The sequence below is a fragment of the Oncorhynchus masou genome, chromosome 31 (assembly GCF_036934945.1).
Source record: "Oncorhynchus masou masou isolate Uvic2021 chromosome 31, UVic_Omas_1.1, whole genome shotgun sequence".
NCBI lineage: Eukaryota > Metazoa > Chordata > Actinopteri > Salmoniformes > Salmonidae > Oncorhynchus > Oncorhynchus masou.
In genome coordinates, this window is record NC_088242.1 from 60738219 (window position 1) to 60763088 (window position 24870).

Below are 24870 nucleotides of genomic sequence, written 5' to 3' on the forward strand. Positions count from 1 at the left end.
ATTATATTATACTTTTATCATATGTATTATTATGTATAACACGACACTCACACTCGTAGCGCAGGTTCTCAAACTTGGGGCTGTTGTCATTGTGGTCCTGGATGACGACGTTGAGTTGACAGATCCCTATGAGAGGCTCGTCAGCCCAGTCTGTAGCCGTCACTGTGATGGAGTACTCTCTCTGACGTTCCCGGTCGAACCGCCGTGCCGTCACGATCACACCTGACACAGAGGTCAGATGCCTAAGGTCATCACTAGGGCCCCTGAGTTTTTCATGAGGTAACTATGTGACCATGAAATTGAGGAAAAGCTCTGGGCCCTAGTTTTGTTCTATAATTTTGTTTCCTGAGTTTTTTCCTGAGTGGTCGGGAAAAACTCAAGAACTTAGTCACACCTCGTTAATAGGACAGCTGTATTTGTCATGACATTATTGATTATTGTTATATCTATCCTGGATCCATTTATGATTAAAACAGTACATTGTTATACTGCAAAACGTGATCAATAGGTCGATAAATAGAAGTTAAGTATGAAGTGTAACACTTAATTTCAATTGTACAGGTATGAAAGGGCATTTATTTGACAATACCATTAAAAACTATATATTATTAAGAGTATCAAGACTGCATGGTAATTGTTAAACCTGTTAGGCATTTACCCCTGGTCTTAAATCCTTATTGTTTCCATGCTACACATCCTGCTTGGTTATGACTAATTCAACAAGTACCCTCACAGCTAACTGGCATCCTTGCCCTCTGTACCTACCTGTGTCAGGATGGACTCTGAAGGCAGGCATGGCTCTGTCTCTGTGCATCAGGCCATACTTGACCTTCCCATTGGCCCCCTCGTCTGCATCCACCGCGTGCACCTGCAGCACAAAGGTCCCTGTGGGCTGGTTCTCCAACACAGACGCCTGCTCCCTGTACTTCTGACACTGAGCGAGGGAGGGAAAATAAGGTATGGGAGAGAGAGACAGAAAGATAACGAAAAAAAGAAATGGCAGATGGGGTGGGTTCAGACTGAATCCAGAAATTAGGTTAGAAAATACTCATTGTACTATGTAGACATTTGCACAGTACACGTGATAGGATTGAAAATAGAGCAATGCCATTCCTTTCTTTGAAGGTCCACCACCGCATCAAACCACAACTCAACATTGCCCCACCCACCCTGTCTTTCCCTGGTATCATGTCTACCTTATCCTTGATGAGTCTGCCCCAGAGACAGAGTCTCCAGTGACTCACTAAAGCTCTGTTAAATTAATACACATACAAGTAAAATACTGTTAGTAGAGAGAGAGAGAGAGAGAGAGAGATCACAATATGCCCAACATGAAACTATACATATTAGCAATATGAATATCAAAGTACTAAGAACATACTATATATGCAAAAGTATGTGGACCCTTCAAATTAGTGGATTTGACTATTGCAGCCACGCCTGTTGGTGAAACATGTATAGAATTGAGCACACCGCCATGCAATCTCCATAGACAAACATTGGCTGTAGAATGGCCTTAATGAAGAGTTCAGAGACTTTCAGCACCTAGGATGCCACCTTTCCAACAAGTCAGCTGCCATGGTCAACTGTAAGTTGCTGTTATTGTGAAGTGGAAACATCTAGACCAAACAAGATCACAGAAGGGGACCACTGAGTGCTGAAACGCATAGTGTGTATCAGGCTGACTACACCGCTCGCGTTGCGTACACGAGCGTTGCAAAATAAATGTGGAAATCAATATTATTCAATTATTGCACCCACACTGCTCTCACGCGCCAACGAACGCCTGCGTTGTCAAGGGCTGAAATAGAAGTCAGTTCTCTTTGTGATGCAGATCGCGCTGCAAGTCCTGCCTCTCCCATCTCCTCATTGGTTTGTAGAAGCAGGTACCCTCGCGCCATCTCCTCATTGGTTATACCCACGTGGGTGACTGAATGACGAACGAGGTCAGTGGCGGTAATGCACCTAATTTATGAAAGTTGCCAATTGCAATATAAAGTCAACAGAAGAAAAAAGCCTAGGAGGAGAGATGACGAGAAACGATTCGGTTGACCTTTTTACGTGTGGATTAATTGTCAGAGTAGAGGACCTTGTGCATTTCAGGTAAAATATCAACTCAATGTTTATATCCTAGGATAAATTAGCTAGCAACAGCAAGCTAGCTAAATAGGACAAATTAGCTAGCAAGTGCAAGCAAGCTAGCTAAATTGCCATAAATGTTCAATGATTTTCAACCTGTCCCCAAATTAATGTAATTGGTTCAGTTTGTTTTGATATTTTAACCTGCATGTCATGATCGCGCTTGGTGTGGGGGGACAAAATACATTTATGCACGATGGCACACGCGCGCAGCCGATTTGGGTTCTGTGAAAAGCTCACCGCCATTGGACTGGAGTGAAGAAACACGCAGATGGATGAATCTGGGTTTGGTGGATGCCAGGAGAACGCCACCTGCCCCAATGCATAGTGCCAACTGTAAAGCTTGGTGGAGGAGGTACAATGGTCTGGGGCTGTTTTTCATGGTTCAGGCTAGGTCCCTTAGTTCCAGTGAAGTGAAATCTTAAAGCTACAGGATACAATGTCATTCTAGAAGATTCATGACAATTCCCCTGTGCTAAAGCGAGGTCCATACAGAAATGGTTTGTCGAGGTCAGTGTGGAAGAACTTGACTGGCCTGCACTGCGCCTTGACCTCAACCCCATCTAACACCTTTGGGATGAATTGGAACGCCGACTGTGAGCCAGGCCTAACATCAGTGCCTGACCATACTAATGCTCTTGTGGCTGAATGGAAGCAAGTCCCTGCAGCAATGTTCCAGCATCTAGTGGAAAGCCTTCCTAGAAGAGTGGAGGCTGTTATAGCAGCAAAAGGGGGGCCAACTCCATATTAATGCCCATGATTTTGTAATGAGATGTACGACGAGCAGGTGTCCACATACTTTTGGTCATCTAGTGTATCACCTCGACACCTTCCAGCCATCCACTGGACCTCATGACTTTATGGACTTTATGAAGACTTCTCAGACCAAGTATACATCATTCCTAATTAAGGAGGACGTTAGTTAGCCAGGTATATAATATATCATGATGATACGTCACTTTTTTCAGAAATTAATTAAAATCCCTGTCTTCAAATAGCATGTGCACTAATCAGAGCTCTGGGGGAAACATAAGGTGGATACTGTAGAGAAACAGGGAAAGTAGGAGAGAGAGCAAAAGAGAGAGAGAGAGTTGGACGGTCAGACAGACAGACAGACAGACAGACAGACAGACAGACAGACAGACAGCGCAATACATTGACAGAGAAGACTACATAGAAGACAATTGTAACACTACTTTCCTGTATACAGTCCAATGTACTACTGTGTGTATAAAGGGACATCATCCACAATACTTTTCCCTCACCTTCTCAAAGATGGGTTTGTTGTTATTGACGTCATCAACACCCACGATGACCCGGGCAGTTGCAGAGAGTGAGTGTGGCCCCCCGGAGGCGTTGTCGTCCGTAGCCGTCACGTTGAGGACATACTCCAGTCCCTGGAGCTTGGGAGGGGGGGTGGAGCGCAGCCGGATCAACCCTAAAAAGATGAGACGAGAGGACCATTACAACCTTAGCAAGGGACCACTACCTACGATTGAAGACATTAAAACGTTACTTTTTCAAAATGCCTTTGCCGCAGCCAGTTACATTGTTAATGTGACTTCTTACCATGACGCAGGGTGACGCCAAGCGCCAAGTTCGTTAGCAATTATCTAACTATAACCCATGTAATTACATACGTCTCTTAAATATTCCCCTGGTGGTGCAGTTACATTACATGTTTTTTATTGCAGTTTAGTACAGATTCATTTTTTGTCCCCAACTGTACTTTCACCCAGCTCAACTGAGAAGAGGTCCCCATTCCCATGTGTAGGTGACAAGGGCTAAAAGTTAACCAGGCTACATATGTGCACGTTAGATGTCCTTGTTTTCTCCTTGTCTTGCCTTTGCATAACAAGGAGGAAAAAAGGATCAACGAAAGGAGAACAGCATCTGAGTCAACTGTTCTCTCTGTAAATACCGACATCAATGGGTTCAGGATGAGCTTCTTGTGATCTGGGGGAAAGTAATTGATGTGAGAGAGAGAGAGAGCACAGGGAGTTTTTCCTCTTGTTGTATCACTCATCTCTCACTGCTCCTCCTGATTAAAAACAACAGGCAGCGTTCTGAGTTCTTTCACTCGTCTACTTCTTGCTCACTAATTGTCTGTGGTAGAGGAGGTCTCCACAGTCTAGACACAAAATTATTAACTATAATATACTGTACTTAGCCGGTCTCATGTTGTTTTAGCCATACTGTACAGCAGCATTAGTCAATAGGCGGACCGCGGGCCAGATCCGGACCCAGAATGGGTTCAAACCGTTTTTTTCTTCCGTTTTTCATTTTTAGGAATTCGCTCGGGATTCGACTCCTGGTATCATATGAACACACATAAGACATGGAAAATATGCAGAATAGCAGGAAATTAGCTTTAAATGGCTAAATGCTCCCTTCTTTCTATGGCATAATGTTTTGAATTGCAGGAAATTAGCTTTAACTTTATCTCTGCTGGGTTGAGTTGCGAAACTAAGGTGAGGTGCAAATAATAATTTGTTACTATGCTGACAACTACGAATTACAATATCCATCTAGATCTTTGTCACCTACAGTAGGTCATTTTGTGACAGAACCTGCTGTACAGTATATATGTTTTTTTTACTATTATAATTTCTTTGGCAAGTGACTAATTTCCATTAAAAAACTTTATGTTCTCATATTAACCTACAGTAGCCTGCTCTTTACCCAGGGCTATGCCCTTAAGCAAGATTTGGCAAAACATTTTAGTGACCCCCCCTCGACAGTGGAGAGAAACATTCAAGATTTGAGTTAATTTCCTGCAATTTTACACATTGCCATTGGGCATAGAGATAATGTTGCCGTTTTCTGCAATTCTACACATTTTACTATGGGGCAGACAGAACATTTTTCAATTTTATAGCAAATGGCATGCAATTCTACTCATTTTGACACAGGGCAGAGAGAAAATATTTGCATTTTTACGGCTAATGTCCTGCATTTCTACTCATTTTGCCATGTGTCGGAGAGACATTTTTGCAGTTTTCAAGCTAATTTCCTGCAATTCTACCCATTGTGCCATGACTTATGCCATGTTCATATGATATTTCAATTAGAAGGACTAACAAAATCAATGGTTTAGATGGTTTAGATAGCTGGCTAGACTAACTACCAATCATAAAATTGTTAGCTGACATGGCTTATTGAGTGACTTTCAGTGATTGACATAACAAGAGAAAAACTGCTGAAGGACAACCAAATTTTTCGAAATTGCACCTGGTGTATTCTACTATTCTTACTCTCTATAGTAAGTTGAGACCCCAACTGCATTCCTAAAATGTTAAAAAAATATATAAAATAAAAACGTTTCCCTAGCGACCGCTTATGTCTCTTATCCCTGGGGCAGGCTTGGCGTTTGCCTTATCTTTAAGATGCAAGGGAGGACGGATGAGAGGGGAAAATAGACTCAAGATGGAGGCTGGGAGTGTAGAAGCTGTAGATTGTGAGCTATGATAGAAAAACTAATGTGAAATTGAATTGAAAGGGTTGGTTGACAAATGTCACCCTGTCAGACAAATGTCCTACTGGTTACGGATCAGAGGGTAAATAAAAAAAAGATAAATTGCACAGCCACAAAATACAGAGTACACAGGCCAGAACTATTTTCTATATGAGAGAATAAACTATGTTATGGGAACAAAAGAAAAGCCCTGGATATACAGTAATGTAGTTCTTTGTATTTATGACTTCAATAACAAACAGTCTGCGCTTCTTTTGAAATTGTTGCTTTTTCATAAACCTTTAGTGTCAATTAGTATTGACATATCATAAAAGAAGTACAAAGCATTCCACAAATGGTCACCTTTCTGGCTGTCAATGACAAAGTTGCCCTCTTCGTTGCCAGCTGTAAATGAGTACACTATTCCATCACCGTCTGGGTCCTTAGCCAGTACCGTGGCAACTAGTGTGTTGGGGCCAGCGTCCTCGGAGACAAAAGTCCGATAGCTGGGAGGAATAGGAGAAATTCATTATGTGTACATAGACATTAACACAGACACACACGTATATAAAGAGGTTTGTGTGTAGACACACACACACACACACTGTGTGTGACTGTATCAATCACATAGTCCAAGCAGCAGAAGACTGATTATGGTTATGAGCCTGGCTTTGCCTGCCACTTTGATTTAGCTACTCTGAGCCGGCCTGGTCAAAGACAAATGCTCATGTCTGCTGGGATGTTGAGCTCATTGAACAAATGGGCCTTCACATAGCCAGCCCACTCTGTGCCATTTGATCAAGTGCCTTTTAAAATGTCAACAGTGATTTGCTTGCTGTGTGGTGCTGGGCACTGGGATACTCAGCCAGGAACAAGAGAGTAATAGACTGGTCGAGTGGGATGATGGGGTAGAGAGGCTTGTTCAATTTGATGGGAGAGGATTGAAAGATGGAGAGAGAAGGGAAGAGAGAAAGACGGGGGGCGGTGTTGGTGGGCAAGACATGCTGGAGGAGGAGTGGGAAATGACACACTCAATGATATGTGGAAGAAAGACGGGGATAGAGAGAATGAAAGAGAGAGAGTGAGAGAGAGAGAGAGGGAGAGAGAGAGAGGGAGGGAGGGAGAGAGAGAGGGGGAGAGAGATAAATGATAGACTCGTCAGCAGAATACGGCTGTGTACGTGTGGTTTACAGAAGAACGCTGATGGGTGATTCATCTCCGCCAGCTGTGGCAGTCACCGTGGCAACATGAGTGGCCTGTAATCTGTCACCCGGCTCAAAAGGTTCTTCACGCGCCTCCAGACGGGACCACTCAGGCATCTCTCCACTGAGTATCACTCATGCTATCCTCAATGTATCTCTACCTCTCGCACACTGATCTAAGTAACCAAGACGAGGCCACACAGAACGTATCTTGTCTGTCTGCCTGTCTGTATGTCTGCATGCATATCCGTCTGTTCCCTGAGGTGACACCTGGAACTGACACGGCCTCTTAGATGTGCTGGCACTCTATCGAAGGTCTCTGTCACATAACTGGCAGTAAAAGGCCTGAGTCACTCAGAGGAATGAACGCAGCCAGCCCACGTGAACATTTTCAAAACTGTCCCCCACCTTCCCCTCAGCTTTCCAAATAGTCCACACCCTCTATACATTTTTTATTCATTTTGATAGATATCTGTATGGTGTTACACCATAGAGGAAAGCTTAATTGTCGTTGAGCAAGGCAGTTAACCCACTGTTCCCGGGAGCAGAAGACGTGGATGTGGATTAAGGCAGCCCGCCGCACCTCTCTGAATCAGAGGGGTTAAATGCGGAAGACACATTTCAGTTGAATGCATTCAGTTGTACAACTGACTAGGTATCCCCCTTTCCCATTCCCTTAATTGGGAAGGGTGTAATCTGTGTGATGTTTTTTCGATATACAGTGCATTCGGAAAGTATTCAGACCCCTTGACTTTTTCCACATTTTGTTACGTTACAGCCTTACTCTAAAATGGATTACATTGTTTTTCTCCCTCATCAATCTACACACAGGGCAGCTCAAAACAGCTGAAGAAGGATTTTAAAGAACTGATTGGGTCACTACTTAACACCAACAAACGCCCCATAATATCTGGCCCTGTGCCCTCCCTAAATCGTAGCATTGAACGTTTCAGCAAACTTTTAGCCCTCCATAACTGGCTACGTGACTATTGCAGCTCTGTGGGTGTAACATTTATTGACAATGTTGATACCTTCTGGAACCAAAGCTCGTTTTATAAGGAGGATGGTATCTACCCAAATCATCTGGCTTCCTGGATTATTTCACAGCATTATAAGGCTGCGTTGAGACAATGACTCAATGACCCAAGCCCAGCTCATTTAATCCCTACCATTGTGTCGCTGAGTTGTCATGATGCTTCAACAAATGTACATTATCCCAGGTGCGTTGGAAGACACAATGTAAGTAACCTAATTTATGTCCCTCTAACTGCCCTGAATGCCTCTACAGATCCTACAGCTATTGTCTGCAGTAATCATGTGCCTATGAACCAGAGTTATACTGTTAGCACTGAGGTAGCGTGCCCTAGCAGGAAGAAACAAGGTTCATGAAATCAATAATTTGCCAGTAACAGATGACATTCATAATCTGACAATGTCTGAAACTCACTTAGATAATACCTTTGATGATACAGTGGTAGCAATACGTGGTTATAATATCTACTGAAAAGACAGAAATGCCAAAGGTGGAGATATGGCTGTTTATATTCAGAAACATATCCCTGTAAAGCTTAGAGAGGATCTCATGTTAAATACTGTTGAAATAATATGGCTACAGGTTCATTTTGCCTCACCTGCCCATTCTGGTGGAAAGGTGCTATAGACCACCAAGTGCTAACAGTCCGTATCTGGATAGCATGTGTGAAATGCTTGATAATGTATGATTTAAATATTACTGGCTTTCATCAGGGTGCCCACTCAAGAGAAAGCTTCAAACTGTATCTAGTGCCTGCAACCTGGTTCAGGTTATCAAAGTTCCAAAGGCTGGGCCTAATGTAGTGTAAAAGAGGTCATACAAGATGTTTTGTACCTGTTCCTGTGTTGTTGATGTAAATAATATTTGTTGGTCCGTGGTGTGTAATGAGGAGCAACTAGACGCTGCACTTGAGACATTCCTGAAATTGCTTATCCCAGTTACTAATAATAAATACACCCACTGCGGGCTCCCAAGTGGCGCAGCGATTAAAGGCACCGAATCACAGTGCTCGAGGCATCACTACAGACCCTGGTTCAATCCCGGGCTGTATCACAACCAGCCATGATCAGGAGTACCATAGGGCGGTGCACAGTTGTCCTGGTTATGGTTTGGCTGGTGTAGGTTGTCATTGTAAATAAGAATTGTTCTTAACTGATATGTCTAGTCAAATAAATTAAGACAATGATGAGGAATTGAAAAATGGTATGGTTGAGAGGGATGAGGCAAAATAAATGGCAAATAGGTCTATTGGCTCTACAACCGATTGGCAAACCCACTGCAAATTAACAAATAATTTCACTTAACTGAATAAAAAGTAGAAAGTACACTATGAATCAAAGATAAATGACATAAAGAATGATAGTAAAAAGCTTTAGAGCACCTTAAATGAAATTTTGGTCAAAAAGGCTAATTCCGCTCCATCATTTATTGAATCAAATGGCTCATTCATCACAAAACCCAATGATATTGCCAAGTACTCTAATAATTTTTTCATTGGCAAGATTAGCAAACTTAGGCATGACATGCCAGCAACAAACACTGACACTACACATCCAAGTATATCTGACCAAATTATGAAAGACAAGCACTGTAATGTTGAAGTGAGGAACAGGTGAAACAACTGTTGTTGTCTATCAACAATGACAAGCCACTGGGGTCTGATAACTTGGATGGAAAATTACTGAGGATAATAGCAGACAATATTGCAACTACTATTTGCCATATCTTCAATTTAAGCCTACTAGAAAATGTGTGCCCTCAGCCCTGAATGGAAGCAAAAGTCCTTCCCCTGCCTAGGATAGTAAAGCCCCCTTTACTGGCTCAAAGAGCCGACCGATCAGCCTGTTACCAACAGACAACAGACTTTCAGCACGCTTATAGGGAAGGACATTTAACAAGCACAGCACTTACAGAAATTACTGATGATTGGCTGAGAGAAATTGATGATACAAAGATTGTGGGGGCTGTTTTGTTAGACTTCAGTGTGGGTTTTGACATTATCAAACATAGTCTGTTGCTGGGAAAACGTAGGTGTTGTGGCTTTCCATCCTCTGCTATATTGTGGATAAAGAGTTACCTGTCTAACAGAACACAGAGAGTGTTCTTTAATGGAAGCCTTTACAACAAAATCCAGGTAGAATCAGGAATTCTCCAGGGCAGCTGTCTCGTCCCCTTACTTTTTTCAATCTTTACTAACGACATGCCACTGTCTTTGTATGCGGATGGCACAGTATGTATGCAGATGACTCAACACTATACACGCCAGCTACCACAGTGACTGAAATGACTGCTACACTTAACAAAGAACTGCAGTTAGTTTCAGAATGGGTGGAAAGGAATAAATTCATCCTAAATATTTCAAAAACTAAAAGCATTGTATTTGGGACAAATCATTCACTAAACCCTAAACTGAATGTAATGAATAATGTGGTAATTGAACATGTTGAGGAGAATAAACTGCTTGGAGTAACCGTGGATTTTAAACTCATTCAACAGTTTAAACAACAGAAGCTAGGATGGGGAGAAGTCTGTCCATAAAAAAGCGCTACTCTGCATTCTTAACACAATATCATCAAGGCAGGTCCTACAGTGTCACGACTTCCACCGAAGCTGTTCCCTCTCGTTGTTCGGGCGACGTTCGGTGGTCGACGTCACCGGCTTTCTAGCCGCCACCGATCCATGTTTAATTTTTCCTTTTGTTTTGTCTGTTTACACACCTGGTTCCCATCTCATAATTATGTTCCTTATTTAACCCTCTGGTTTTCCTTTCTGTCTTTCGTGTATTCCGGTGTGTTGGATTTTGAGTCCTGTTTTGTCCTTGTTTGGAACGGGATTTTGTTAAGTTTTTGGATTGAGTAAATCAGTGTTTGTTACTCTTACCTGTGTCCTGCGCCTGACTCCTTCGCTATCTTCTAGATAGACTCTGGCATACAGGCCATAGTTTTGTCGCACTACTGTTCAATCAGGGCAGCACAGCTGACCCTTGGATGTACCCAGAGTGCTAACATTAATAATATGCATGTCAATCTCTCCTGGCTCAAAGTGGAGGAGAGATTGTCTTCATCACTACTTATATTTGTGAGAGGAATTATTGACATGTTGAATGCACCTTGGCAGCAGCTAATGGGGATCCATAACAAATACAAATACATATACACAATACCCCATAATGAGAAAGAAATTACTAATAATAAAATGAAAAAAATAAAATATAACATTTAAGTATTCAGAACCTTTACTCAGTACTCTGTTGAAGCACCTTTGGCAGTGATTACAGCCTCGAGTCTTCTTGGGTGTGACACTACAAGTTTGGCACAACTGTATTTGGGGAGTTTCTCCCATCCTTCTCTGCATATCCTCTCAAGCTCTGTCAGGTTGGATGGGGATTGTCGCGGCACAGCTATTTTCAGGTCCAGAGATGTTCGATCGGGTTCTGGCTGGCTCTGGCTGGGCCACTCAAGGGCATTCGGAGACTTGTCCCGAGGCCATTGCTGCGTAGTCTTGGCTGTGTGCTTAGGGACGTTGGGTAATCATTCGCCCCAGTCTGAGGTCCTAAGTGCTCTGGAACTGGTTTTCATCAAGGATCTCTCTGTACTTTGCTCAATTAATCTTTTCCTCGATCCTGACCAGCCTCTGAAAAACATCCCCACAGCATTATTTTGCCACCAACATGCTTCACTGTAGGGATGGTGCCAGGTTTCCTCCAGACGTGACGCTTGGCATTCAGGCCAAAGAGTTCAATCTTGGTTTCATCAGACCAGAGAATTTTGTTTCTCATGGTCTGAGAGTCCTTTAGTTGCTTTGGCAAACTTCAAGCGGGCTGTTATGTGCCTTTTACTGAGGAGTGGATTCCGTCTGGCCACTCTACCATAAAGGCCTGATCGGTGGAGTGCTGCAGAGATGCTTGTCCTTCTGGAAGATTCTCCCATCTCCACAGAGGAACTATGGAACTCTGTCAGAGTGACCCCGATTAATTAGTTTGGCCGGGTGGCCAGCTCTAGGAAGAGTCTTGGTGGTTCCAAACGTATTCCATTTAAGAATGATGGAGGCCATTGTGTTCTTAGGGACTTTCAATGCTGCAGACATTTTTTGGTACGTTCCCCCAGATCTTTGCTTCGACACAATCCTGTCTCAGAGCTCTATCGACAATTCCTTCGATGGCTTGGTTTTTGCTTGGTTTTTGCTCTGACATCAAATCAAATTGTATTTGTCACATGCACCGATTACAACAGGTAGACCTTACTGCTTACTTACAAGCCCTTAACCAACAATGCAGGTTTACGAAAAAGGAGTTAATAAAATATCTACTAAATAAACTTAAGGAAAAAAAAGAAAAAAAAAGAAAAGTAACATAATAAAATAACAATAATGAGGCTTTATACTGTACAGGGGGTACTGATACCGAGTCAATTTGTGTGTGTACAGGTTAGTCAAGGTAATTTGTACATGTAGGTACGGGTAAATTGACAATGCATAGATAATAAACAGTGAGTAGCAGCAGTGTGAAAACAAAGGGGGAGATAGGAGTCAATGCAAATAGTCCAGGTGGCCATTTGATTAATTGTTCAGCAGTCTTATGGCTTGGGGGTAGAGGCTGTTAAGGAGTTATTTGGACAACGACACGGCACTCCGGTACCACTTGTCGTGTGACTGGTGACTGGGGTCTTTGTCAATTTTTTGAGCCTTCCTCTGACGCCACTTAGTATATAGGTCCTGAATGGCAGCAAACGTGGCCCCAGTGATGTACTGGCACGTACGCACTACCCTCTGTTTGCACTTTACGGTCAGATGCCGAGCAGGTGCCATACCAGGTGGTGAGGCAACCAGTCAGGATGCTCTCGATGGTGCAGCTGTAGAACTTTTTGAGGATCTGGGGACGCATGCCAAATCTTATCAGTCTCCTGACGGGGAATAGGTTTTGTCGTGCCCTCTTCACAAATATATTGGTGTGCTTGGACCAAGTTAGTTTGTTGGTGATGTGGACACCAAGGAACTTGAACCTCTTGACCCGCTCCACTGCAGATCCGTCAATGTCAATGGGGGCATGTTCGGTCCTCTTTTTCCTGTAGTCCACAATCATCTCATTTGTCTTGTTCACATCGAGGGAGAGGTTGTTGTTCTGGCATCACACTGCCAGGTCTCTGACCTCCTCCCTATAGGCTGTCTCATTGTTGTCAGTGATTAGGCCTACCAACATTGTGTCATCAGCAAACTTAATGATGTCGTTGGAGTTGTGCTTGGCCACACAGTTTTGGGTGAACAGGGGGTACAGGAGGGTACTAAGCACGCACCCCTGGGGGTCCCCTGTGTTGAGGATCAGCTTGGCAGATGTGTCGTTGCCTACCCTTACCACCTGGGAGTGGCCTGTCAGAAAGTCCAGGATCCAGTTGCAGAGGGAAGTGTTTAGTCCCAGGGTTCTGAGCTTTGTGGTCACCATGGTGTTGAATGCTGAGCTGTAGTCATGGACAGCATTATCACATAGGTGTTCCATTTGTCCAGGTGGGAAAGGGCAGTGTGGAGTGTGATTGACATAGCGTCATCTGTGGAGCTGTTGGGGCGGTATTCGAATTGGAGTGGGTCAAGTGTTGGTTATATGAACACTGACCAGCCTTTCAAAGCAGTTCATAGCTATTGACGCTAGTGCTACGGGGTGGGGACTATGGTGCTATCGACGCTAGTCCTAAGTCATTTAGGCAGGGACTATGGTGGTCTGCTTGAAACATGTATGTATTACAGACTCGGTCAGGGAGAGGGTAAAAATGTCAGTGAAGACACTTGCCAGTTGATCCGCGCATGCTCTGAGTACACATCCTGTTTAAAGGACTTGCTCACATCGGCTAATTAGAGCGTGATCACAGTTGTCCGGAACAGCTGGTGCTCTCATGCATGCTTCAGTGTTGTATGCCTTGAAGCGAGCATAAAAGTAATTTAGTCCGTCTGGTAGGCTTGCGTCACTGGGTTTCCCTTTGTAGTCTGTAATAGTTTGCAAGCCATGCCACATTTGACGAGATTCTTAGTCCTGTATTGACGGTTTGGCTGTTTGATGGTTCATCTGAGGTCATAGAGGGATTCCTTATAAGTGTCCGGATTAGTGTCCCGCTTCTTGAAAGTGGCCGTTCTAGCCTTTAGCTCGGTGCGGTTGTTGCATCTAATTCATTGTTTCGGGTTGGGATATGTATGTACGGTCAGTGTGGGGACAACGTTGTCGATGCATTTATTGATGAAGCCTGTGACTGATGTGGTATGCTACTCAATCCCATTGGATTAAATCCGGAACATATTCAAATCTGTGCCATCAAAACAGTCCTGTAGTGTAGCATCCGTGTCATCTGACCACTTCAGTATTGAGCGAATAATTGGTGCTTCCTGCTTTAGTTTCTGCTTGTACGCAGGAATCAGGAGGACAGAAATATGGTCAGACTTGCCAAATGGAGGGCAAGGGAGAGCTTTGTACGGGTCTCTGTGTGTGGAGTAAAGGTGGTCTAGCGTTTTTTTCCCTCTGGTTTCACATGTGACATGCTGGTAGAAATGAGGTAAAACAAATTTAAGTTTGCCTGCATCAAAGTCCCTGGCCACTATGAGCGTCACTTCTGAATGACCATTTTCTTGTTTTCTTATGGCTTTATACAACTCGTTGAGTGTGGTCTTAGTGCCAACATCGGAATGTGGTGGTAAATAGACAGCTAAAAAAATGTATAGATGAAAACTCTCTTGGTAGATAGTGTGGTCTACAGTTTATCATGAGGTACTCTATCTCAGGTGAGCAATACCTCGAGGCTACCTTAATATTAGACATCACGCACCAGCTGTTATTTACAAATAGACACACCCCCCCATCGTCTTACCGGACGGACGCAGCTGTTTTGTCCTGCCGATGACCTTGGTGAAACATAAGATATTACAGTTTTTAACGTCCTGTTGGTAGGATAGTCTCAAACGGAGCTCACACAGCTTATTCTTTAGTGATTGCACATTTAGCCTCATCATAATCCTACTAAACTAGACTGCTGATGGAGGGGAGAGGGGTTGTAAGCTCAATAGTATAGTACATACTGGACAAGAGGATAGGAGATCCTGAGTGGCGCAGTGGTCTAACTCACTGTGCTTGAGGCGTCACTACAGACCTGGGTTCGATCCCGGGCTGTATCACAACTGGCTGTGATCAGGTGTCCCTTGGGCTGCGCACATTTGGCCCAGCATCGTCCGGGTTAGAGAAGGCGTTGGCTTTCATTGTAAATTTAATTAACTTGCCTAGTTAAGTAAAAGTTTTAAAAATATATATATATAATAAAAAGACTACTGATGTTTGTTGAAGGGGGTTGTAGTTCAATAATATAATATAAACTGGGCTACTGGTGTTGGGGGAGGGGGTTGTAGTCAATGTTTACGTATCCCTATATGCCGTATCTGTATATGCAATTGACCATTGCCATATATGGATCCATGCCATTCACTTTGAACTGGACTGTGTTAACAGCATGAGTGGTCGTTAATGTTAATCCCTACATGTTTTTTTGGAATATAGGCCTACATTGAACAACACACATTGGCGTCTACTGTAGGCTGAATGATAGAACAGCTATCTCCATGTTAAAATATTATGGGATGCATTTTCTCAATTGTTTTTTATGGTAGGCCAATCTGATAGGCCTACATTAAGATCAAATAGCAACAGTAGCCTACTTGGCCTCTGTTATAACTGTAACTTAAAGCGGGTACAGCCTCAGTGTTCTCACAGTAAACGCATGCCAGAAGTTGCACAGGAGGGGGTTGTAGTTAAATAGTATAGTAGATACTAGACTACTGATGGAGGGGGTTGTAGTTCAATAGTATAGTAGATACTAGATTACTGATGGAAGGGGTTGTAGTTCAATAGTATAGTAGATACTAGATTACTGATGGAAGGGGTTGTAGTTCAATAGTATAGTAGATACTAGACTACTGATGGAGGGGTTGTCGTTCAATAGTATACCGGTAGTATGTACTAGGTTACTGATGGAGGGGGTTGTACTTCAATAGTATACCGGTAGTATGTACCAAGCTACTGATGGAGGGGGTTGTACGCTACTGACGGAGGGGGATGTAGTTCAATAGTGTAGTAGATACCATGCTACTGACGGAGGGGGATGTAGTTCAATAGTATAGTAGATACTATGCTACTGACGGAGGGGGATGTAGTTCAATAGTGTAGTAGATACCATGTTACTGATGGAGGGGGATGTAGGGGATGTAGTTCGGAGGGGGATGTAGTCAATAGTAGATACTATGCTACTGACGGAGGGGATGTAGTTCAATAGTGTAGTAGATACTATGCTACTGACGGAGGGGGATGTAGTTCAATAGTGTAGTAGATACCATGCTACTGACGGAGGGGGATGTAGTTCAATAGTATAGTAGATACCATGCTACTGACGGAGGGGGATGTAGTTCAATAGTGTAGTAGATACTATGCTACTGACAGAGGGGGATGTAGTTCAATAGTGTAGTAGATACCATGCTACTGACGGAGGGGGATGTAGTTCAATAGTATAGTAGATACCATGCTACTGACGGAGGGGGATGTAGTTCAATAGTGTAGTAGATACCATGCTACTGACGGAGGGGGATGTAGTTCAATAGTATAGTAGATACCATGCTACTGACGGAGGGGGATGTAGTTCAATAGTGTAGTAGATACCATGCTACTGACGGAGGGGGATGTAGTTCAATAGTGTAGTAGATACCATGCTACTGACGGAGGGGGATGTAGTTCAATAGTATAGTAGATACCATGCTACTGACGGAGGGGGATGTAGTTCAATAGTGTAGTAGATACCATGCTACTGACGGAGGGGGATGTAGTTCAATAGTGTAGTAGATACCATGCTACTGACGGAGGGGGATGTTGTTCAATAGTGTAGTAGACACTAGAATGCTGATGGTGTGCGAGGGCGGGGTTATAGTCTACATCAGTAGATCCACTCACACAGTCTGGGAGAATTCGGGGGCCTGGTCGTTGACATTGGCCATGCGGAGGCGGATGGTGGCGGTACCAGAGTGAGGCTCCTCCCCATTATCAACTGCCATCACCACAAACTCATACAGGTGGTTGGGCCTCTCGTAGTCCAGACGGCCCACAGGGAAGATGGTGCCGTGGGCTGAAATGCTGAAGTCTGGGCTTAGAGTGTAGTAAGTGAGTTCTGCATTCAACCCCGAGTCACAGTCACTGGCTAACACTGTGGGAGAGATACAGGATATGAACACATAGGTCATATTCATTAGGCACCAAAAAGAAAAGAAAACTAGCTGAAGCTAGATTCTGTTTTCCGTTGCAAATCATTTTGCTATGGTGTGCCCTAATGAATACGACCCTGGTCTCTAACAATAAGTCTGATGAATCTGTTTGCATGTGTCAGGATGGGGAGCTTTTTCTGTTGGTATTACAGACAATTGACAAGTCCTAGAGCTGCATATCAGCACCTATTCATTACTGTACAACAGTTCCAGGAACTCAACAGCAACGCAATTAATTGTGACTCATTGTGACCCTATATAATCAATCTAAATGAGAGTAAAGAGGTCACACACACACACACACACACACACACACACACTAGGAAGACAAAGCTGCATTCTCATCTCACCCTGCAGGAGCGAGGTTGCTGTGGTTACTGTCTCAGGGACCCCATCAACACTGTAAATGGACTGGAGAAATTCTGGGACACAGTCGTTCTCGTCCGTTATCACCACCTGGACCTGCTCAGGGGAGAGGGGAGAGAGAAGAGGGGGATGAGGAGGGAAAGAAAACAGTGAAAGTTGGAAAGGAGAGAGACAAGGGTGGAAAGGAGAGAGAGAAGAAGGAGAGGAGATGGAGGGGGGGGAGAAGTGGGGAAGAGGGGACATAACCCAAATCATTCTACATCTCGGAGACAGAAGTGGGACTGCTGAAAATGTGTTTTTGCCCGCGCTGCAGATGGCTATATCGGTCCACTAATACAGGACTAGTAAAGGCCCAGTGCACTACTTTTGTGAAAATAGATAGCTATATTTTTGTCAAAACTTTTTTTTCTTCATTTTTGTATTTTTGTTCATTTTATTAAATGTTTTCATTTTTTTTCAGGGTGTGCTGCAGCACCTTCAGCACCCTTACTTCCGGCGCCCATACTTGGAAGTTAACTCAACAGGAATGCTATTGGTCAACAAATATTTTGAATCCAAGCAGGTCAGATGCTTATAAAAGTGTCTTAGCTTCATTGTTTTTTTCTCTGTCTTTTTTGTTGATACACTCTCTCTCTCTTTCTTTCTCTCTCTACCTCAGGGACTCTTGGGGCATGGACTTTCAGGCTATGATTTCTCTCTCTCTCTCCTCTCTGATCATGCCTAGAATAATAATAATGCCTTGCATTGCTTGTTAATTATTTTGTAACTTAAGCATTATGCCTTGTATGTGAATCCATTCATTTTACAAAGTATTTCAATATATTTGTATTTAGAATTCTATTCTCATACATTTCTTGAGTGTCAGTTACTGTAACTCAACTATAGTTTCTTGCATATTGTTAAATAAACTTTATGGAGTCAGATTATCAATTTAACAGACTTTGTTAACATATTAATTGCATAGTCTTATTATGGGTCTCATGTGAGGTATACAGTATATTACAGTTTGAACACATATCAAATATTATCCTGAGACTGGTATTTCATCAGGATCATTATAAGATGATAATAAATCCTTCTAAGGTTTTTTTTCAAACTCACGACGTCTTACAATGCATTATAACTGCATGGCTTTAAGTAAAGGGTTGCTGAAATGTCATACTGGTAGGAGAAAAACTTGAGCTAAATTGCACTGTAGTTTCTAAAAGTTGCCACCTCAACATTTCCTTTATCTTCCAGCTCATGAGTTCTGTTTTTAAAATAGAAATGTTCCCGGCCTGTCTTTTTGGCTGAGCAAGGCCCTTAGCCCTGCATCTGAAACGCACTCTCCCTCTCTCTCTCTCTCTCTCTCTCTCTCTCTCTCTCTCTCTCTCTCTCTCTCTCTCTCCCTCTCTCTCCCTCTCTCTCCCTCTCTCTTTCCCTCTCTCTCTCTCTCTCTCTTTCCCCCCTCTCTCTCTCTCTCTCTCACTCTCTTCCTCTCTCTCCCTCTCTCTCTCTCTCTCTTTCCCCCTCTCTCTCTCTCTCTCTCTTTCCCCCCTCTCTCTCTCTCTCTCTCTCTCTCTCTCTCTCCCTGTGTCACCGTCAGAGTGTAAAGTGTGAAGTGACAGCTAAGTAATAGCACTGAAATAGCAGGAATATGTTTCCCTCAAGCCAACACTACACCCAGCAGACTCAGTCAGTCCTAAAGGTCTGTTTTCTAACTGAAACGTGGAGTGTGAAATAAATGTGTGGCATGATAATTGGATGACAAAATCATTAACTAAATAATTTAGAGGGTTGAAATAAATTCTGGCAAGCAGACTGACTTCCATACAGAATTCTATAGGGAGATGGCTGTCTGATTTAGTCAACCTCATGGTTGGTCTAGCTTTGCTAGACACATCTTTGACATGCCAGTCTTTACTATACATAAAACACTGAGACATAGATAAGAAAGAAGTGTTACAAATTGGAGATTTGCCAAGACCGACCATAGTCTCAGAATGCCATCCTTCCAAGTCTTGTTCCTTACTGGAACCAATGTGAGGGAGTCTGAAAATCTAAGCTAGACCAACTCCAACACACACAAACACAAACATCACAAACATAGTCACACACAAACACACGCACACGTTCCTCCTCTGATGCCATACACCCCCCCTCACCCCCCCCACACACACACACACTCCATCACTAACCTCTATGGCGCTGCTGAGGCCCCCTGGCCCCTCGCTGGCCCTGACCATAAGGAGGTAACGTCTTTGGTCATTCTCATAGTCTAGCGTGCGGGTCAGGCTGATCTCCCCTGTCTCCTGCTGCATTTTGAACAGGCTGCTGGGGTTGATCAGCAGGCTGTAGCTGATTGGCTGCTTCTGGAAGGAGATGGCGAACATCACCAGGAAGCTAGAGGAGACAGAAATATGTCATTAACAGTATGCTAATAGTTTACTATGCTACCGTTCAACAACAACAAAAAGTGTACTCCAGTTCTGGACCAACATAAGTTCTGCTGCAGCGTGACTGAGGCTGTTCCCGATGTTGCTGTTTTCTCAGATGTCTGAACGTGTGATATTCAAATTAAATCCCTAATTCCCATACAGAGTAGAAATGGAATGTCTATGAGCGTGTGTGTGTGTGTGTGTGTGTGTGTGTGTGTGTGTGTGTGTGTGTGTGTGTGTGTGTGTGTGTGTGTGTGTGTGTGTGTGTGTGTGTGTGTGTGTGTGTGTGTGTGTGTGTTCTGACTTGCGTTAACATGTTGAATGTGTGTCCATCCCGATTGCCACATATCTGTTTGTACTCTTGGCTTGACAATGAGTAACAAGGAGTTTGCGTGATAGCACGAACAGATCTGGGGCCAGGCTGGTGTACATCCATGTGGTGTGCGTCTACAACTATACATTCCCAGTACTCACGGCTGTCCCTTTGGGGTGTTCTCTGGTATGGAAATGGCGTAGGATGCCTTGGTGAACTGTGGTGTTCTGGGTCCTGCTATGACTGACACCATGGCCGGAGCACTGCGACTGCCCAGCCTGTCAAAGGCCACCACACTCAGCAGATACTCCCTGTCTATCTGCAGCGGGAGACCTGTGGTCAAGATGTGACCACTCTTCTTGTCCACTGCAAAGCAGCCATTACCACCTGTAAGTTACAATCAGTCAATACATACATTCATTTATTAATCAATTACTCAATCAGATGTATTTGTAAAGCCACTTTTACATCCCAATGTGCATTTAGAATAACCTGAACAGTACAATAGTACATTATTAGTAGAGTAGAGTATAGCTTTATTGTTATAGAAGCCTCTACACTACAGTTTAGCTACAGTAGAGTACAGTACATAACAGTCAAGCAAGGGAAACAGATGGATAGACTGAACATACTAGGGATAATCTACCCATTTTATATGCATTCATATATACAGAAGTACACATGTACAGTACAGTTGAGTATATCAGAGTACAGAACAGGACAGTCAAGCAAGGCAGACAGATGGAGAGACTGAACATATACTGAGGATCTTTTTTTTTTTTTACTTTCCATTAATACACAGTAGCAACATTCTTGTCTTATCTCGTTGCCCTGTAAAGTGTGTTGTGTCATGGATGTGAAAGGCACATTAGACTTGACTTGATTTTACATGACTAGATGAATAGACTGAAGATAATATTTCCATCCAAATGTATTCACAGTAGCAACATCCTGGTCCTAGTCTTGTCCGCCAACTGTAAACCCTGGCACGTACAGTACGGTACAGTAAGTCTACCAACACCCCACTCTATAGAATGAGGTCAAATGGACGTTAGCAGACCTCGCTGGTGCCCAAGACCCGGGCTATCATCCTCTTTGGATGTAGTTAAACCTATGGGATCATTGAAGGATTAAATACAAAAGCTCATGTTTAAAAAATCTGATTTAAAAAATTCTTAGCAGGTGGTTGTTGATTTCCATTTAGCTTGTACCACTTGGGGCTCATGTGTTGTTGGTGCTTAGTTACCATTCATCTTCAACATCTGTTTGAGGAGAATGAGGAACAAGAAGGGGGTCAATCCACTCAAAAAGTGGTACTAGTGGGTTTGAATACTGCTGGACCAGGGTTTTATCTGCGTCAGTGGTAGTGCACTGATTTAATGCAGGTCATAGAAGAGTCGCAGACGGATTGTGATCCTATGGAACAAGATTAGCCCACCCCCCAGTCCCTGATATATCCCCCCGCACACACACACACACTCCCCCTCAGCAGGGGCCCCACAGATGTAGCAGATATTTTGGCTGGCCCGCTGTGTGCGTATGTGCGCGCATCTCCTTCTTACCATCAGCCAGGAAGTACTCCACCTCGCCGCTACTGCCCTCATCCCCGTCGAGAGCATGGAGCGGGTACACCAGCTCCCCAGGGGGGGCCTCGGGGGACACCACTGCCAGGTAGGGGTAAGGCTCCATGGCCCACTCGGGGACGTTGTCGTTGACATCTGTCACCCTCAGCTTCACCTTGGTCAGGTACCAGTCAGGCCCTGGGAAGAAGATAGATAGTGAGTTAATAGAAGAGACTAGACAATAGAAATGGAATACTGCCTGTTTATATGACACAAGGCCATATTTCTGTAATACCCAAACCAAACAAAGATTCTATGATGTTAGAAAAAGACCAATGGAAAGCTACTTGCATCCATCTTTGCAGAAAGACTTAAAAAAGGTCTTGATCAAATCATTGATGATACACAGTCTGGTTTTATGAAGGGCAGACATACAGTGGGGCAAAAAGTATTTAGTCAGCCACCAATTGTGCATGTTCTCCCACTTAAAAAGATGAGAGAGGCCTGTAATTTTCATCATAGGTACACTTCAACTATGACAGACAAAATGGGGGGGGGAAATCCAGAAAATCACATTGTAGGATGTTTTAATGAATTTATTTGCAAATTATGGTGGAAAATAAGTATTTGGTCACCTACAAACAAGCAAGATTTCTGGCTCTCAAAGACCTGTAACTTCTTCTTTAAGAGGCTCCTCTGTCCTCCACTCGTTACCTGTAATAATGGCACCTGTTTGAACTTGTTATCAGTATAAAAGACACCTGTCCATAACCTCAAACAGTCACACTCCAAACTCCACTATGGCCAAGACCAAAGAGCTGTCAAAGGACACCAGAAACAAAATTGTAGACCTGCACCAGGCTGGGAAGACTGAAACTGCAATAGGTAAGCAGCTTGGTTTGAAGAAATAAACTGTGGGAGCAATTATTAGGAAATGGAAGACATACAAGACTACTGATAATCTCCCTCGATCTGGGGCTCCACGCAAGATCTCACCCCGTGGGGTCAAAATGATCACAAGAACGGTGAGCAAAAATCCCAGAAAGACCAGTAACAAAGCCTACCATCAGTAACACACTACGCCGCCAGGGACTCAAATCCTGCAGTGCCAGACGTGTCCCCATGCTTAAGCCAGTACATGTCCAGGCCCGTCTGAAGTTTGCTAGAGAGCATTTGGATGATCCAGAAGAAGATTGGGAGAATGTCATATGACTCATCGTGTTTGGAGGACAATGAATGCTGAGTTGCATCCAAAGAACACCATACCTACTGTGAAGCATGGGGGTGGAAACATCATGCTTTGGGGCTGTTTTTCCGCAAAGGGATTAGGACGGCTGATCCGTGTAAAGGAAAGAATGAATCGGGCCACGTATCGTGAAATTTTGAGGGAAAACATCCTTCCATCAGCAAGGGCATTGAAGATGAAACATGGCTGGGTCTTTCAGCATGACAATGATCCCAAACACACCGCCCGGGCAACGAAGGAGTGGCTTCGTAAGAAGCATTTCAAGATCCTGGAGTGGCCTAGCCAGTCTCCAGATCTCAACCCCATAGAAAATCTTTGGAGGGAGTTGAAAGTCCGTGTTGCCCAGCAACAGCCCCAAAACATCACTGCTCTAGAGATCTGCATGGAGGAATGGGCCAAAATACCAGCAACAGTGTGTGAAAACCTTGTGAAGACTTACAGAAAACGTTTGACCTCTGTCATTGCCAACAAAGGGTATATAACAAAGTATTGAGATAAACTTTTGTTATTGACCAAATACTTATTTTCCACCATAATATAGCTTTATTTTATTTGTAGACTTTTACAAGGCATTTGATAAAGTTGAATATTATTTTATTTTTGAGATTTTTTGGTTTTGGTCAATATTTTCAAAGTGTAATTAAGACACTACAATAATAGTAACAGTTGTTAAATTATCCCACGGAACTTACAAAGATTTGACATTAGACATGGAATTAAAAAAGGATGCACAATTTCTCCATTCTTATTTTTGTTGGTCACAAGTTATGGCACTTCATATAAGTAAGGATAGTTTTAGGGGTATTCAGATACAAGACAAAGTGATCAAATGTACACAATTGGCTGAAGACGCCACCATTTAAAAAAAAGATCATAATGAAGTCAAGAAAGCTATTGAGTGTATTAATGCCTTCTCACATGTATCAGGTTTATCTCTGAATATTAGGAAATGTCAAATATTTGCGTTGAAGAGATGTGACTTAAACTCATTATGTAATATCCCTGTAAAAGATGTGATCACATATCTTGGTATTAAAGTTTGCAAAGATCAGAAAGAAAGGGCCAACATAAATTTCCCTCCTATTGTAGAGAAAATTGGAAAGAGATTTAACTCCTGGTTATTAAGAGATCTTTCTTTATCTGGGCGTGTACTTTTATCAATCTGAAGGTCCAGATTAGTTTATACCTCCCTTGCCTTGGATGTTCCTCTGTCAGTAACTAAAATGGTTGATACTAAATTATTTAACTTCATACGGAGGAATAAACCTCATTATTTAAGAAAAGCGGTAATATGTAGCACCCAAGGTGAGGGAGGGTAGAATGCTCTGGATTGTAAAGCCTCTAATATAATATTTAAGATTAAATGGATACAAAACTATTAATGAAATAAGATTTGCATTTGGAATATCATCCCTAATTTAGGGTGGTCTAGAATTCTTACTCAAATGCAACTTTGATGTGGGTAAAATCGCTATTAATCTTGCAAACCTTCATAAACAAGTACTTCTTACTTGGAACCTCATGTACAACACAATTTCCCCCCTCATAGGTATACAATCTGGAATAATAAAGACATAAAATACAAAAACAAGTCTTTGTTTTTGCAGAACTGGTTTGACAACAACATGATTTGGTTTAAACAATTATTGAATAATGATGGACAACTATATGATTATCCAGAATTTATGAGAACACACAATGTTACATTCACTCCTGAGGAGTATCAAATCGTTGTTAGAGCTGTCCCTCAAGGTGCTATTCTTCTTTCAGGAGAATATAACAATACTCCAAGTGCAACTGTTGAGGATTTTGTAGCCTCAATACAACTAGAAGGAATTGACATTTTAAACTATAAGTGTAATAAC

At 42.9% G+C, this 24870-nt stretch overlaps 1 protein-coding gene across 1 annotated transcript in view; it reads right to left on the reverse strand.

Moving 5' to 3' along the window:
- Positions 1-24870, reverse strand: part of LOC135524222 (neural-cadherin-like) — a 131864-nt gene that overhangs the window by 75073 nt on the left and 31921 nt on the right. Inside the window, exons 2-10 of the mRNA XM_064951568.1 lie at positions 21760-21957; positions 20359-20584; positions 19645-19849; positions 17452-17563; positions 16794-17043; positions 5957-6099; positions 3405-3577; positions 766-934; positions 52-222 (exon numbers count right to left, since the gene is read on the reverse strand). Of these exons, the coding sequence (XP_064807640.1) occupies positions 52-222; positions 766-934; positions 3405-3577; positions 5957-6099; positions 16794-17043; positions 17452-17563; positions 19645-19849; positions 20359-20584; positions 21760-21957 (1647 nt within the window). The remainder of the gene's footprint in view (positions 1-51; positions 223-765; positions 935-3404; positions 3578-5956; positions 6100-16793; positions 17044-17451; positions 17564-19644; positions 19850-20358; positions 20585-21759; positions 21958-24870) is intronic.